Raw genomic sequence first — 17,852 nt, 5'->3', positions numbered from 1 at the left:
TGTTCTCTTGAAGGCACATCTGAACCACAATGCTGTCACCTCCGCCACTGCTACAGCAAGGAGAACACGTCCTCAATCCACTGTAGTCAGAACAGGGATCAGATCAGACCTTGTGCGTATAGGTGCCCATCTCATCCACACAGCTGACCAGCTAACTAAACCAACCAGCACCCCAAAGAGATACAATCGCTGCATCAAAAGGTACCTGTTAACGCAGCGACAGATAGCTATGGCAGACATTCCAATTTCTTTCCTCTGCTAGGCTGATCAGGAACAACTTCCAGCATGTCTGGCAGCCTTCAGTATGTTTTGACAAGACTTACAGGTTACTACAGGTCACATTATGAATGTAGATTCCACGACCATCAAGCCCTGGAGTGGGACTCGAACCCCAAACTTCAAAGGCAGAGACATGATTCACTGCACCACAAGACCTCCTCCGAATCAGAGGTACCATGAAATAGAGAGACAAAGAGAGACAAAGAGAAAGGTAAAAGATTGTACTATAACATTTGTTATTCTGAATTACACATTTATTCTAATGATGTGATGTCACTTACAGGTTTTGTAAAATAACTTGATTGGCTCAATGGCCAATAACTGACTTAACAAACATTCAGTGGTCAACTGCAAAAATCACTGGAAGCAGTTCCTTCATTGGGAAATAAATGACAAATAAAATTATTTTGATCTCGTGTAGTAGATGCAAGACAACTGATTTTATTTATGTTGGGAATACTTTGATGGGGTTAGAATAATATTTATTTATTCATCGGATGTGGATGTCACTGGCTTGGCCAGCATTTATTCTCCACAGGACGGTTAAGAGTCAACCACATTGCTTATGGAGTAAGATGTAGGCCAGACAAGGGTAAAAATGGCAGATTTCCTCAACCAGGTGGATTTTTAGAACAATTGACAATGGTTACATGGTCACCAATGGGCTAGCTTTTTATTCTAGAGCGTTTACTAATTTCAAATTTCACTAACTGCTAAGGTGAGATTCGAACCCCTGTACCCAGAACATTAGTCCAGGATTCTGGTTTACTAGTCCAGTGACATTACCAGTTGGGAGGGTGTACAAATTTCATGAACCTTGCATTGGGTTGAAAAGCCTACTTTATGAACAATTCTTTGCAAATACCATGTGCAGTATCAATTATATGATGTGAAATGGAAAGAGAAAAAGTTAGAAATGGTCAGCACATCTGGCAGTGGAGAGAGAACCAGAGTTAACCAGACTTGCTGGTCATGATCTGAGTGGGTAAATTTTTGTTAAGCAGAGATATTAAGGGATAAGGGCCAAAGGCAAGCATACAGAGTTAGGCCACTATTCAGCCATGATCTCATTGAATGACAGAACAAGCCTGAGGGGTTGAATGGCCTTCTCCAGTTCCCGTACTCCCTATCATCAGAACTTTTTTGATGAACTCTCTTTCTCTCTGCCTCACTGACGCCACCTGGCCTACAGAGCATTTCCGTCATTCTCTACCTTTATTTCAGAACATTTGCTTTTCAATAAAGAATGGGGGGGGGGGGATTGATCTATTGATCTTTCTCACTTTGATTACTTTGAAAGTTTAATTTGTGTTCGTTATCTCGGATTTTCTTCATTGGTGTCAGAATCCATCAAATAACTTTATGGCGACTCTGGTGTTTCTGCACTTGGTTTTGCAGCTTTAGACAATTCGACAAGTCTCTTGATTTCATGAGCTGCAGGTGCCACTGATTTCCTCAAGGATTCAACTCCCTCTGTGAATTTTCCATGGAACAACTTAACAAAAGATCCAAACAACTGCTGAATATGCTCCATGTTCTGTGTGAATTCTTGATAAACCCCATCTCCTGAAATCTGCTTGAGAGGAACAGTCGTAAAGTTCAAATTGAACTGGTTGATGTTTTCCTTCAAATTCTCCAGATGCTGGGTGATGCCTTCGGGTAAATCCGGGGACCTTTCAAGCAGGGAGCTCAACGTTTCCCTGACCATGCTTGTCTGGTCATGAAGATTTGTGCTAAAAGTTTGCATTTGCTGCTGGATTTCTTTTGACAGCAGGGTCATGTTCTGTGCCAACTCTTTCAAAATGGGACTTGGATCATGGATATTCCTGCGGAGGGAGAAAATAATGCATAAGTCTACCTTTCTAGTTTGTCAGTGGCAGTGCTTCTGTGGGACAAAGGTAACACAAGAATCAATGAAATACTCTGGGATAATTAAAATAAACAGAAAATGCTGGCCACGCTAAATTGCCCGTGGTGTTAGGTGCAGCGGTAAATGTAGGGGAATGGGTCTGGGTGGGTGTGCTTCGGCGGGTCGGTGTGGACTTGTTGGGCCGAAGGGCCTGTTTCCACACTGTAAGTAACCTAATCTAATCTAAACCTCTACACCTCCATTTCTTAAAACCTCCCTCTTTGAGCTTTTAATCAACTGCCCTAATTTTCCTTTCTTTAACCCCTGCTGTCATTTCTTATCTGATCACTATGCTGTGTAGAGCCTTGAGTGGATTTACGATGTTAAAGACATCATAGAACATAGAACAATACAGCGCAGTATTGTTTGGTCCTCGATGTTGCGCTGATCCAAGCCCACCTAACCTATACTAGCCCACTATCCTCCATATGCCTATCCAATGCCCATCTAAATGCCCATAAAGAGGGAGAGTCCACCACTGCTACTGGCAGGGCATTCCATGAACTCACGACTCGCTGAGTAAAGAATCTACCCCTAACATCTGTCCTTTACCTACCACCCCTTAATTTAAAGCTATGCCCCCTCGTAATAGCTGACTCCATACGTGGAAAAAGGTTCTCATGGTCAACCCTATCAAAACCCCTCATCATTAGATTAGATTACTTACAGTGTGGAAACAGGCCCTTCGGCCCAACAAGTCCACACCGCCCCGCCGAAGCGCAACCCACCCATACCCCTACATTTACCCCTTACCTAACACTACAGGCAATTTAGCACGGCCAATTCACCTGACCTGCACATCTTTGGACTGTGGGAGGAAACCGGAGCACCCGGAGCAAACCCACACAGACACGGGGAGAACGTGCAAACTCCACACAGTCAGTCACCTGAGGTGGGAATTGAACCCGGGTCTCTGGCGCTGTGAGGCAGCAGTGCTAACCACTGTGCCACCGTGCCGCTGGGCGACTGACTGTGTGGAGTTTGCACGTTCTCCCCGTGTCTGCGTGGGTTTCCTCCCACAGTCCAAAGATGTGCAGGTCAGGTGAATTGGCCATGCTAAATTGCCCGTAGTGTTAGGTAAGGGGTAGATGTAGATGTAGATGTAGGGGTATGGGTGGGTTACGCTTCGGCGGGGCGGTGTAGACTTGTTGGGCCGAAGGGCCTGTTTCCACACTGTAAGTAATCTAATCTAATCTAATCATCTTGTACACCTCTATCAAATCTCCCCTAAACCTTCTTTTCTCCAATGAAAACAGCCCCAAGTGCCTCAGCCTTTCCTCATACGATCTTCCTACCATACCAGGCAACATCCTGGTAAACCTCTTCTGCACCCGTTCCAGTGCCTCCACATCCTTCCGATAGTATGGCGACCAAAACTGCACACAATACTCCAGATGTGGCCACACCAGAGTCTTATACAACTGCAACATGACCTCAGGACTCCGGAACTCAATTCCTCTACCAATAAAAGCCAGTACGCCATATGCCTTCTTCACTGCACTATTTACCTGGGTGGCAACTTTCAGAGATCTGTGTACATGGACACCAAGATCCCTCTGCTCATCCACACTACCAAGTATTCAACCATTAGCCCAGTACCCCATCTTCTTGTTACTCTTACCAAAGTGAATCACCTCACACTTACCTACATTGAATTCCATTTGCCACCTTTCTGCCCAGCTCTGCAGCTTATCTATATCCCGCTGTAACCTGCCACATCCTTCCTCACTGTCAATAACTCCACTGACTTTCGTATCATCTGCAAACTTGCTCACCCAACCTTCTAGCCCCTCCTCCAGATCATTTATAAAAATGACAAATATCAATGATCCCAAAACAGATCCTTGCGGAACACCGCTAGTAACTGCACTCCAAGATGAACCTTTACCATCAACTACTACCCCCTGTCTTCTTCCAGCCATCCAATTCCTAATCCAAACCTCCAACTCACCCTCAATGCCATACTTCCATATTTTTTGCAGTAGCCTACCATGGGGAACCTTATCAAACGCCTTACTAAAATCCATATACACCACATCTACCGCTTTCCTCTCGTCCACCTCCCTAGTCACCTTCTCAAAGAATTCAATAAGGTTTGTGAGGCACGACCTGCCCTTCACAAAACCATGCTGACTATCCTTGATCACATTATTCCTATCCAGATGTTTATAAATCCTATCCCTTACAATTCTCTCTAAGACTTTGCCCACAACAGAAGTAAGGCTCCCCGGCCTATAGTTACTAGGGTTATCCCTACTCCCCTTCTTGAACATTTGCTATCCTCCAGTCTTCTGGCACTATTCCTGTAGACAACGAGGACATAAAAATCAAGGCCAATGGCTCTGCAATCTCCTCCCTTGCTTCCCAGAGAATCCTAGGATAAATTCCATCAGGCCCAGGGGACTTACCTATTTTCACCCTTTCCAGAATTTCCAACACCTCTTCCCTACATACCTCAAAGCCGTCCATTCTACTTAATTGTGACTCAGTATTCACATCGGCAACAATGTCCTGCTCCTGAGTGAATGCTGATGAAAAGTATTCATTCAGTGTCTCCCCAATCTCTTCAGCCTCCACACATAACTTCCCACTACTATCCTTGACTGGACCTATTCCTACCCTTGTCATTCTTTTATTCCTGACATACCTATAGAAAGCCTTTGGGTTTTCCCTAATCCTACCAACTAAGGACTTTTCATGTCCCCTCCTTGCTGCTCTTAGCTCTCTCTTCAGATCCTGCCTGGCTACCTTATAACTCTCAATTGCCCCAATTGAACCTTCATGCCTCATCTTTACATCGGCCACCCTCTTCCCTTTAACAAGGGATTCCAATTCCTTATTAAACCACGGCTCCCTCACACAACCCTTTCCTCCCTGCCTGACAGGTACATACTTATCAAGGACACTCAATAGTTGCTCCTTGAACAAGCTCCACATATCAATTGCGCCCTTGCCTTTAAGCCTACTTTTCCAAGCCACGCATCCTAAGTCGTGCCTCACCGCATCATAATTTCCCTGCCCCCAGCTATAACTCCTGCCCTGCAGTGCACACTTATCCCTCTCCATCACTAGAGTAAAAATATCAATAAGTTGTTGCTGTAGTGAGTGCTGCTAATAATGATTTGAGTCTGTGGTATAGATTTTCAAGACTCTAGCAGGAAAGTAAAATAATCTGACAATGGTTCACAGAGTCACTGCAGTATGGACAGAGGCCATTCAGCATATTGAGCACACACCAATGCTCTGAACATCATCCCACCTAGACTGAAACCCCCAACCTATCCCTGGTAACCCTGCATTTCCCATGGCTAATCCATCTAGTGTGCACCTCCCTGGGTACGACAGATAATTTGCCGTGGCCAATCGTCTAGCTACACATCTTTGGGCTGAAATTCTGAAGTAGAATCACGTGGACTCAAAATGTTAACACAGTTTTTCTCTTCACAGCCCATCGATACTGCCAGATAGACTCATAGACTCTAGACCTTGGGGCTTAGATCACCATAGGTACCCACGTCAACACCGAGGATAGAAAATGGACGCTGCATATGAGGCGTATGCATATAAATATAAGATTTAAAAGAACACGGAGTTTGCAGATGGTAGAGCTAGAGGAGTTTACAAAGTTCATGTGGTATGGGGAGGCTGTGGAGGTAAAGAGCATGGAGGGCTGGAACTTTAAAAGTGAGACATGCTGAGTTTCTCCAGCACACTGAAGTTTTTATATCAGGTTTCCAGCACCCACAGTAGTTTGGTTTGATTTATATATTAGTTTAATGATCTTTTTGCATCTTGGCTACCCAGTTTGGAAGAATTAAGTGAAAAGGAATTCAGAATTAAGTTCCTGTTTTGCTGAAAAATTATGCATTTTGTCAAATCTTTTTGACTTGCTGTCATTAGGATACCCACAAGAAATATAGATAGAAAGGGAAACAACAAATGATCACGCAAGACGGGTGGTTAACAAGTGAATTATGTTTGGTAGGGGCATTGCCATGGAGATGATGATGATGATGATGCAATCTCCATGGAAGTATCTGTACTTATCAGAGTCCACTTTGCCAACAATGAACGTTTTCTTCTCTGACAGTTTAAACGTTGCTACCTTTTTACATTGGTATTCTTAAATTGGCCTGGCGAACACAACATGAAAGCTTTAGAAAAATATGATTGCTCCTCACATGCCATGATCCTCTTATCTTATTCAATGGTGGAGCAGGCTTGAAGGGCAAAGTGGTCTACTCTTAGTCCTTGTTTGTATGTTTGTACAGCAACAAAATTGATTCCTGGTATTAAACGTTTACTTGATTAGATAAGAAAGCAATTGATGGCACTTATGTTGATTTTGAGCTAATTAAATTGAAGTTTGTCAGCTTAACAAGAGGGGTATAATTACATCAATCCATATAAGCTCCAAAACACCAACAGCTGCTGTAGACCAAATATGAGCACCTGACCGGTCCCTTTAAATTCTCATTTCTTTAAATAGTCTGAAAAATCCCAGAAGGTTAGGTGCTATTCACTTGTAACGCTGGCAGTCCAAGCTGCTGGTCACGAGAACAAGACTAGTGAGCCTGGGAAGCAAAGCAAGAGAGCAAGGTCAGGATGAAGGCCCCACTGAGAGGTTGGAATGGAAAGTGAGAAGCTGCAAAGCAGGAAGAGAGTCTGCAAATGGAGTAATGGGGCACAACTATGTGCAAAGAGGAAAAAGTAAACTTTAGACCTATCAATAAAGGAACATCTAACTGGAAAGAGGCAAATTAGTAATAGCACCTGATGGCTCAGTGGTTAGCATTGCTACCTTACAGTACCAGGGACCTGGGTTCAATCCCAGCCTTGGGTGACCGTCTGCATGGAGTTCGCATGTTCTCCCACATCTGCATATTGTTTCCATTGTGTGCTCAAGTTTCCTCCCACAGTCCAAAAATATGCAGGTTAGATGGATAGGCCATGCTAAATTGTCTCATAATAGTAAATGCAGGGTTATGAGAATAGGATGAGGGCTGGATATGCGTGGGATGCTCTTTGGAGGGTTGGTGTCGACTCGGTGGGCTAAATGGTCTCTTTCCACACTTTAGGGACTCTATGAATTCCTTGCAAAACAGTGTAAAGTCTTGAGATTAATACTGTAGGAATTCAGGAGAAGGGAAAATGTAGTGAATGTGACTGTTTATGATAGCGTCAATTGAATAATTTAACAGTAAAGAGTTTTATTTCATAGAAGCATGCCAATTTTATATAAAAAAAACTTTGTGCTGACTCATGACTGTAGTCTTGTACCAATTAAAGTGCTGTGGTGTCCAAGAAATTAATGTTTTCCTGTGTCTGTTTTGCTTTACATTTAATGGAGCAAATGCTGGAAAAGAGCTAGTTTACTTTCTTTGCAGAGAGGTAACACCAATAGAAGAAAAGAAAACTAAATCCTTACATTGATATATTGGCAAAGTTAATATCAGTGAAAGGGTTTTCACCACGAGTTGGTCCAGCATCTGACGCAACGGGAAAGGCACGAGCCACCATTCCTGCTCAAGAAAACAGAAAAAGAAACATCCACATTTATCTTTGAAATCATATGAATAATAATTTCACCCATCCTCATTAACATCAAAAATCACACAACACCATGTTATAGTCCAACAGGTTTAATTGGAAGTACTAGCTTTCAGAGTGCTGCTCCTTCCTCAGGTGGTTCATCAGGTCAACCACCTGATGAAGGAGCAGCGCTCCGAAAGCTAGTGCTTCCAATTAAACCTGTTGGACTATAACCCCTGGTGTTGTGGGATTTTTGACTTTGTACACCCCAGTCCAACACCAGCATGTCCATGTCATGATTTTCATTAACAATTTATTTTCTGCCCTCTTCTCTAAAGATGCTGGAAATGGGCTGTGTTGAGTTGGTGACAGTAGTCCGTGGGATAAAAAGCTGATGTCTAGACCAGATTATGCCACCCTCCATAGACCATACCATTGCCCAGCCTGACTTTGTGAGTGCTCAAAAGTTCCTGCAATGCATACCATCAGCAGTTCTCACTACTACAACAGCTTATACCGATATTATGGTCTTTAACGTAGTAAACCCACTCAAGGCTACACACAGCACTGTGATCAGATAAGAAATAACAGCAGGGGTTAAAGAAAGGAAATTAGGACAGGTGATCAAAAGCTCAAAGAGGGAAGTTTTAAGGTACAGCTTAAAGGCTTGGAGAGAAATTGAGATGTAGAGGTTTGGAGAACACATTCTAGACCTCAGGGCTTAGATTACCATAGATACCAATGTCAACACTGAGGATAGAAAATGGAGAGCACATATGAGGCTAGAATTAAAAGAACACAGAGTTTGTGATGGTGGTAGAGCTAGAGGAGGTTACAAAGTTCATGGGTTTATGGAAGGTGTTGAGGCAAGGCCATGGAGGGCTGAAATTTTAAAAGTGAGTCAGTGGTGATTCAGAGCCAACCTAGCTCAGTGGATGCAGAGATGAAGGGACTTGCTGCAAGTTAGAACATAAGGGCCAGTGTTTTGGGGGAGGGGTGGGGGGAAGGTGGTGGAGGCTAACAGTTTCATGGAGAGTGGAAGATGAGAAACCAGCCAAAAGAGCATTCACATAGATTAGTCTGGGTATAACAAAAACATCCATGAGAGTTTCAAAAGCACACGTGTTCAGCTAGGTCAAAATTATAGAGTTGATCATTGGAGACAATGATCAGCAGCACTTGATTAATTACACCTTTGCCTTATATTCCTGTTTTAGAATTGGCCCATTCATATGCATGTAATAGAATTTAAAAATTGCAATTTTCTTTTAATAGTTCGGAATAATTATTTTCTGGTTTGCTTGTTCTACTTGTACAAACAGATTAATATCAAATTTGGGCCACATTGCTCAGCCTTCTACAAAGACTAATGTTTCCCAGCCTGTAGTTACTCATTTCTTCAGTTATTCCAAGGTCATAGAGCATGGAAACAGACAATTTAATTCAGTTCATCCATGCCGACCTGATATCCTAAATTAATCCATCCCATTTGCCAGCATTTAGCTTACATCCTTCCTATTCATATACCCATCCAGATGGCTTTTAAATGTACCAGCCTCCACCACTTCCTCTGGCAGCTCGTTCCATACACGCACCACCCTCTGTGTGAAAACATTGCCCCTTAGGTCCCTCTTAAATCTTTCCCATCTCATCTTAAACCTATGCCCTCTAGTTTTGGACTCCCCTACCCTGGGGAAAAGACCTTGACAATTCATCCCATCCATGCCTTCCATGACTTTATAAATCTCTATAAGGTCACCCCTCAACCTCCGACACTCCAGGGAAAATAGCCCCAGCCTATTCAGCCTCTCCCTCTAGCTCCAAACCTCCAACCCTGGCAATATCCTTGCAAATCCTTTCTGAACCATTTCAAGTTTAACAACATCTTTCTTATAGCAGGGAGACCAGAACTGATCATTCCTATTGTCAATCTGTAAGAGTAATGAAAATACACCCTATTTCCGAAGTGGGGCTCGGACTCATGACATTCTGAATCAGGCAGGATCACATTGACCACCAGAGCTACATCAAAAAATATTTTTTGAACATACCTTTTGTCAAGAATAGGACCAAAGTAACCACAAGTATCTTCATGATGATCAGTTTCTCAACCTGTGAAAAGACAATGTCACCTGTTAGATTTTGAAATTTCAACGATTAAAAGTGAGATGAATGATAAGCTTTGGACCACAAAACCCATGGAAACAAAACCTGGAATGCAATGGATCCCACTGTTTGTCCCACTTTGACCCCACTTTCAGGTGTGAGTGAGATTTGTGAAAGTGAAGTGTTTAAACTACACTGCTTTTTTTAAAAAACAAAATCCTACCTTTTCACTGCTAGAGCAGAAATCAGGCTGCAGATAGTCAGGCCTTCCCACCTGTTCAAAAAATCATATGGATTTAAAGGAGCCTTGCTATTCTTAAGACACAGTCCAATTGTCAAGGCAGCCATTGCAGTCTTGGAGCACAGATCCCAAAATATTGTCTCATAAGAGCCAATATAACATCTATATAACTTTTGACCTCTGAACGTGTCTCAGTATTCTGCAACCAATGTTTGAAATGTGGTCACTCTTGGAACATCGGAACCACATCAACTAATTTGCGCACAGCAAGCTCCCATGAACAGCAATGTGATAATGACCAGATAACATGTTTCTCTGATGTTGATTGAGGGATAAATATTGACCAGGACAATGAAGATCAGTCAGGCTTCTTTTCTGAATGAGGCCACATCCATTCACGAGAACAGAAAAGACATTAGATCAATATCTCAAAGACATTATCTCTGACTCCCTTAGTAATGCACTGGAGTGTCATCTTAGCTCTTTGTGTTTAAGCTGCTGGAGAAGGTCTACAGAGCCAAGTTTATTACACTGATACCAGACAATAAAACAGCAATTATTGCGGAAGAAACACACAATGTAGACAGGTTAATTATAGGAAACTGATAATTAGATTTTGGAAGCCTTGAAAAGTATGTGAATCATCCAATTAGAGGAGGGGCCATACTGTATTGGCTAACAATGTATTGGCTAACAAGCCTTGTCAGGTGATTGCTCTTTCAGTGGGAGAGCATTTTGGGAACAATGATCACAACTCCTTAGATTTTAAGATAGCTATGAATAAGGATAAGTCAGGGCCTGGTGGCAAGATACTAAATTGGGGAAGGGCAAATTATATCAGTATTAGGCAGGAGCTAAGATAATTAATTGGGAGGAGCTTTTATCAGGCAGGTCCACATTTGACATGTGGCAATTGTTTATAGACCTGTTGATGAGAGTTCAGGACCAGTTCCATTAAGGAGAAGGACAAGGATGGCAAGGTAAGGGACCCTTGGATAACGAGGGAAGTTGTGAATTTAGTCAAAATAAAAAAAAGCATATATAAAGTTTCAGGAAGCTAAAGTTGGACAGCGACTGTGAGGAATATATAGAAAATAGGAAAAAAACTCAAGCAAGGATTTAGGAGAGCAAGAAGGGGCCATGAAATGACCTTGGCAAGTAGAGATAAAGAGAATCCCAAGGCATTCCATATGTACATACATTAAAAACAAGAGGATGACTAGGGAGAAGGTAGACCGGTCAAGGATAAAGTAGAGAACTTGTGCTTGGAGGCAGAGGATGTGGGTGAGATCCTAAGTTAGTACTTTGCATCAATATTCACCCAGGAGAAGTATATGGAGGACAGTGAGACTTGTGTGGAGTATGCTAATATCCGAGGGCATTTTGAGATCAAGAAAGAAGTGGTGTTGGGTCTTTTGAAGAGCATTTAAGGCGGATAAGTCCCCAGGGCCCGATGGTATCCACTCCAGGTTTGTGAGGGAGGGATAAGAGGAAATTGCTGGGGCCTTGACCAAGATCTTGATAGCCTTGCTATCCTGGAGGACTGGCAAGTAACTTGATATTGTTCCTCTGTTCAAAAAGGAAAATATGGATAATCCAGGAAACTATATACTGGTGAGTCTCACATCAGTGGTTAGGAAGCTATTGGAGAGAATTCTTAGGGATAGGATTTACATATATTTGAAAAAGCATGGCTTAATTAGGGATAGTCAGCATGGCTTTGTGCAGGGAAAGTCATGTCTTACTAACTTGATTGAATTTTTTTGAGGATGTGACGAAGGTGATCTATGATGGTAGAGCAGTGGATGTTGTTTAGTTAAAGCTTTCGACAAGGTCCCTCATGGTAGGGTCATCCAGAAGATTAAGATGCTGCATAAATTCAGAATTGGCTTGTCCATAGAAGACAAAGTAGTGGTGGAAGGGGTATTTTTCAGGCTGGAGGTCCGTGACAAATCATGCTTTATATGCATCTGTACTGGGACATTTGCTGTTTGTGAGATATAAAAATGGCTTGGATGAAAATGTAGATGGGTGGACTAGTAAGGTTGCAGATGATACAATGATCAATGGAGTTGTGGATAGTGCAGAAGGTTGTCAAAGGATACAAAGGGATATAGATCAGTTGCAGAAATGGGTGGAGAAATAGCGAATGGAATTTAATCTGGGTAAGTGTGAGGTGCTGCACTTTGGGAGATCAAATATTAAGGAAAAGTTCACTGTTAATAGCAGGACCCTGATCAGCATTGATGTACAGAGTGATCCTGGGGCTCAAGAATATGGTTCCCTGAAAGTGGCCACACAGGTAGAAAGGGTGGTAAAGAAGATATACGCCATGTTTGGTTTTATTGATCGGGGAATTAAGAACAAAAGTCAAGATATCAGTTGCACCTTTATAAGACTTTGGTTAGGTCATACTTGAGAGTTCTGCATTCAATTCTGATCGCCACATTATAGGAAGGATGTGGGGGCTTTGGGGAAGGCGCAGAAGTGGTTTATTAGGATGCTGCCTGGATTAAAGGGTAGAAAGGAGAGGCTAGAAAAACTCAGGTTGTTTTCTCTGAAGCAACAGAGGCTGAGGAGAGACGTGGTGTCTATAAAATTATGGGATGCATAGATAGGGTTGGTGATCAGAATCTTTCTCCCAGAGTTTGAATGTCTTATACTAGGGAGCATGCATTTAAGGTGAGAGGGGAAAAGTTCAAAGGGATGTGAGGGGCAAGTTTTTTTTTAACATGGAGAGTGATAGGAGTCTGGAATGTACTGCCATGGGTGGCGGTGGAGGCAGATACAATAGGAATATTTAAGTTAAGCACATGAATGGATGGATATGGACCAAGGGCAGGCATAAAGGATTAGTTTAATTTGGTATCATGTTCAGCACAACACCATGGGCTGAAGGGCCTGTTCCTGTGCTGTACAGTTCTATATATTTCACTGACGATGACGAGGAGCTTGAATGTATGGTGGCTAAATTTACAAGACAGGTAGGAAAATGTGTTGTCGTAAAAAGGACGCTGACTGACAGAGTTTAAATTGGTGGGCCAAAATCTGGCAGCTGCAGTATAATGTTCACTTTTCAAAAGAATAGAAAGGTACTGTATTATTTTAAACAGAGAATTACTGCAGAATTCTGAGGTGCAGAGAAACCTTGGTACTCTGTTGCATGAGTCACAAAATCTGAGTATGCAGGCTCAATAAGTAATTAAGAAGGCTGGTGGAATGCTGTCTTTTTCATTATGAGAAGAATTGAACATAAAAATAAGTATGTTATGCTTGAGCTATAGGGCATTGGTGAGACCACAGCTCTAATGAGGGAAGTTTTGGCCTCTTTATTTAAGGATGGAAAGAATTGAACATAAAAATAAGTATGTTATGCTTGAGCTATAGGGCATTGGTGAGACCACAGCTCTAATGAGGGAAGTTTTGGCCTCTTTATTTAAGGATGGATATAAATATTGGAGACAGTTCAAAGGAGCTTTGCTAGGTTGGTTGGAATGTTGGATTGTTTTGAGGACAGATTTGACTTCTCTTCACTGGGGTTTAAAAGAATGAGGGGTACCTTGATTGAAATTTATAAGATCCAGAATGTTCTTGACAAACTGTGTGTGGCCAGAACATTTAGCCTTGTCGTTAATCCCAGAAATAGGGGGCGCTGCTTTAAAGTTGGGCCCACCCTTTTTAGGACTGAGACAAGGGGAATTTGTTTCCCTCAGAGGCTTGTGAGTTTTGAACACTCTGCCGCAGAAAAGGCAGTAGACCCGAGTTAATGAAAACTTTTTAAGACGTAGATGGGTGGAGTCAAGGATTATCATGGATAAATGGGAATGTGGAATTCAGAATATGAACTGACCAGGCTGTGATCTTATTGAATGGGAGATCAGACTCAAGGGACCAAATGGCCTCATTCTTCCTTTATTTATTTTGTTCATATCTTTTTGGTGACAGAAATTCTATTAAAATATCTATCAGCGAACATGTCACTTGGTTAAGTATACACTTCAGTTCAGGGATGTCACACGGCCATTTGGTCCAATTGATCTAGACCGGTGTTTATGTTCTGCATGAGTCTCCTCCCATCTTATCATTACTGCCATCAGATTCACCCTCTTTCAATGGGCAGATTGATAAACACTCTTATCAGAGTGTGTCAGAATGTACGTTGATAATCGAATCATTTCAGCAACAGCTAAAGAGCAAATAGAAACTATTGATTTACAACAGTTCCCGACATTTTTCTTTACAAGAAACCAATTTTCCATCACAAGCAAAACTGCATTTGAATCTCCAGCAGCTGCAGTATTTTCCTTTTACTGTAACATCTGAAGGTCTATTGGGTTGCAGCTCTTACCTATAAGCTCTGAGACATATTAGTTAAATAAGCTACCACCAAATCACCCATGTCTCTAATTAAGGTAATAATTAACAAGTACTGCCAAGCAGGGACAGTGGGATATGGTTTTCAAAGTGAACAGCATAGTGGTATGGCAGCCTCTCACAATTGTGATTGTTGAAAGAATCCTGGAGCACATATAGTCGGTCCCTCACTTTCTAATAAATGATTGAAATCTCACGCAATTCAAAATTAATCACTAATTTAATAATGCAAAATGGAATACTCCACATAGGAGGTAGGCACATTCGTGCACAATTTAGAAAGATACCAATTACTCTATATTACGCCAATTGGAACTATGACTTTTTTTGGGGGGGGGTGGAATTGCAAATTTAGAAATGGAACCGGACCAACATATAACTGGTCAAGGAGACAGTGCATAGCGGTCATGTTATTGAACTAGAAACTCCCGTACGGGCTGTTGTGGAGCAGTGGTAATATCTCTTCCTCTGAGCCAGGAGGCCATATGTTCCAGAGATGTGTAATAACATTACCGATCTTATCCCCGAGGGACTCCAGACAACATTTAGACCTTATCTCCCCTAATAACATTACCGAACAAGTTGACTAGGGAAATATTTAGAGGCTGGAGATTAAAACTGAGGACGCGAAGTCACACTGCCTCCAATGACGAGGGGACTTTAAATTCATTCTGGAGTTACATAACAATAAAATATTGACCAGTTTCAGTTCAATAACGTCCTTAAGGAAAGGGTGCAGCATTTGGGAGAGAAACTCTCCTACATTAGCGCTGCTAATTATCACTTTCAGCTTTACACTCCTGATTAGAACCGCAGACGTCTGCGATGCGAGTTTCCACAGTTTAACCATAAAAAGTCATGATTTTGTTCCTTCCACTTTCCCTCATCCCCAGGGCTGCATGGTCTCTCGGCGGATCACTCATCCTCCGGTGTCCCGCTCCACACTCCACAGTGAACATCAATCCCACATTGGGAGGGACAGGGGCTTGTTCCACCCTAATGTCACCACACACACACACTCACACAGACACACGCCTGCATGACTGGGAGGAGAACTCCCAGGCGAAAGTCTCTGTCCCACCGCCCACCAAAGCGGCGACATCATGGGCAATTATAAATGCCCTACTCTCGGCACAGAGACTGAGTCTGCTATTTTAGTCCAGACGCTTCACCACTGGTGAAAGTGAAAATTTCACACACTAAGGACTATTCGTCAGGTCGCCACAAAATAAACTTTTTACACCGTTAATTCATCCTGAAACACTTACCTCTCTGTCTTCAATCTACTGCTTTCTGTTCCAACTGATTTCCCAACTTCCCTTCCCTGAGGTTTATTAACCTGCTGTTATCTCTTGCGTCTGATAAAGAGGGAACAGTAAACTACAGATGGAGCTTATTTTTCGTTTTGTAGCAAACATTGAATGTCGAAATCTGCATCAGCTGATGATGGTGATGCTACAGACCAAATGCGATTGATCAAAACTGCCAAGGAAGAAGCTACTGCTGTCGGCGATTTTAACTGCATCATTCTAAAATAATTGAGACTATTCCTATCATTGGGATCATGGCGAGAATCCCTCCTGATCCAAAGTCATGCTGGAGATGAAGGTTGGAATCAGATTTGGATAGAAGAGGATAGGGTGAGAGGTAATTGTCTGCATGACCAAAATTAGTTAGAAACCACAGATAAATCTCCATCGCAACTATTAGCCTAAACACCTCAATACTCAAACGGAGAGGATCACAGAGTGGGCCCACACTATTCTTGCTGAAACAAAACCAGAAGTTGCTGGAAAAGCTCAGCAGGTCCGGCAGCATCTGTAGAAAGAAATCGTTTCAGGTCGAGTATCGTTCTGAGGAAAGTTCACTCCACCCGGAAACGTTAACTCTGACTTCTCTCCACAGATGCTGCCTGACCTGCTGAGCTTTTTCAGTAATTTCTGTCTTTGTTTCTGACTTACAGTATCCGCTACCTTTGCTGATCCACTACTGTTTTGTGGTCGCTCCTGCCACAAGATCAGCTGCCAATGGCCACACTTGTCTGAACTGTGCCATCCTGCCACAGGATTCTGCCCCCAGCCCCTCTGTGACATGTGTCCTCCAACTGCACTTTGGTTGAACGCCCTTTCTGCTGCCCTCCACTTTACCCTCTCGAACAGATCTCTGTAAACGTTTCCGCACTGGTCGGCTTACCTAAAATACTGTTTTCTTTCTGGGTGTCAGTTTTTCCAAGTTCTTTTTGCCCTTGCAGTTTCAAACTTTTCTTCGTTTGTGATAAAGGCTGCAAATGGAACTTTAGCGTACGTCTTAACAACCACATTTCAAAGGTCTCCAACTTCTCTCATATATCTTGATGTGGCAAACGTGGAAGTGGATACAAATTAACAGCTTATGGTTTTCCCTTGTTACAAGCTGGTGTTTTTTTTGTAAGCAATTTATCCTTCATCTTCCACCAAATTACTTTTGGCTTTCTTTGTCCTTCTAACGTTTGTACCACATCTAATATGTTCCGTTACAATTTTTCCTAAATAGATATACTCTCCTTCAGGAGTTGACACCATCCACTTCAAGCTTCACTCTCGTCTCTGCTAATATATTCCTTCTAACTACCATTGGTTTGGCTTTTTTCACGTGCACCCTTAATCCATATTTTTGTTCAATATCAGACAACAATAATGTTCATTTATATAGCACCTCTACAGTGGTAAAGCTTCATAATGTACTTCACAGGAACACTAAGCACAACTTGATTTTGAGCCACATGAGAACATAGTAGGGCAGGGGTGATGTAAAAATTGAATCAAATAAGAATCAGCAAAGATAGGGGTGATGTCAGAATAGGAATTGCTATTTAGAATACAAGCGCAGGTAGATAGGATAGTGAAGCAGGCATTTGGTGTGCTTTCCTTTATTGGTCAGAGTATTGAGTACAGGAGTTGGGAGGTCATATTTGCAGCTATACAGAACATTGGTTAGGCCACAGTTGGAATATTGGTGCAATTCTGGTCTCCTTCCTATTGGAAAGATGTTGTGAAACTTGAAAGGGTTCAGAAAAGATTTACAAGGATGTTGCCAAGGTTGGAGGATTTGAGCAATAGGGAGAGGCTGAACAGGCTGGGGCTGTTTTCCCTGGAGCGTCGGAGGCTGAGGGGCGACCTGATAGAGGTTTACAAAATTATGAAGGACATAGATAGGGTAACTAGGCAAAGTCTTTTCCCTGAGGTCAGGGAGTCCAGAACTAGAGGGCATAGGTTTAGGGTGAGAGGGGAAAGATATAAAAGAGACTTATGGGGCAACTTTTTCACACAGAGGGTGGTACATGTATAGAATGAGCTGCCAGAGGAAGTGGAGGAAGCTGGTACAATTGCAACATTTAAGAGGCATTTGGATGGGTATTTGAATAGAAAGGAT

General features: G+C 42.4%; 1 protein-coding gene across 2 annotated transcripts; it reads right to left on the bottom strand.

The window, feature by feature from the left end:
• Positions 1–511: 511 nt before the first annotated feature.
• On the bottom strand, positions 512–15,814 carry LOC140494186 (uncharacterized). 2 transcript variants are annotated; one of them, XM_072593301.1, is made up of 5 exons: positions 15,710–15,799; positions 10,050–10,100; positions 9,772–9,832; positions 7,617–7,710; positions 512–2,105 (listed from the first exon to the last, which is right to left on the bottom strand). In XM_072593301.1, the coding sequence occupies exons 3-5, from the start codon at positions 9,812–9,814 to the stop codon at positions 1,640–1,642; spliced, it is 603 nt and encodes a 200-aa protein (XP_072449402.1). In that variant the 5' UTR covers positions 9,815–9,832; positions 10,050–10,100; positions 15,710–15,799; the 3' UTR covers positions 512–1,639. The 2 variants fall into 2 exon arrangements, with proteins under 2 accessions (XP_072449402.1, XP_072449403.1); XM_072593302.1 differs by lacking the exon at positions 10,050–10,100 and having other exon boundaries at positions 15,710–15,814.
• Between the last annotated feature and the right edge of the window lie 2,038 nt (positions 15,815–17,852).

The sequence above is a fragment of the Chiloscyllium punctatum genome, chromosome 23 (genome assembly GCF_047496795.1).
Source record: "Chiloscyllium punctatum isolate Juve2018m chromosome 23, sChiPun1.3, whole genome shotgun sequence".
Lineage (NCBI taxonomy): Eukaryota > Metazoa > Chordata > Chondrichthyes > Orectolobiformes > Hemiscylliidae > Chiloscyllium > Chiloscyllium punctatum.
The sequence above is the reverse complement of the archived record's forward strand: the minus strand, read 5'-3'. Positions and strand labels throughout refer to the sequence as shown.

Coding starts and splice junctions, on each gene's coding strand:
- LOC140494186 (XM_072593302.1), bottom strand. CDS start 9,814: ATGAAGATACTTGTGGTTACTTTGGTCCTATTCTTGACAAAAG. Junction 7,711..9,771: donor GGTCCTATTCTTGACAAAAG/GTATGTTCAAAA, acceptor TTTCTTGAGCAG/GAATGGTGGCTCGTGCCTTT. Junction 2,106..7,616: donor AACTTTGCCAATATATCAAT/GTAAGGATTTAG, acceptor CTCCCTCCGCAG/GAATATCCATGATCCAAGTC.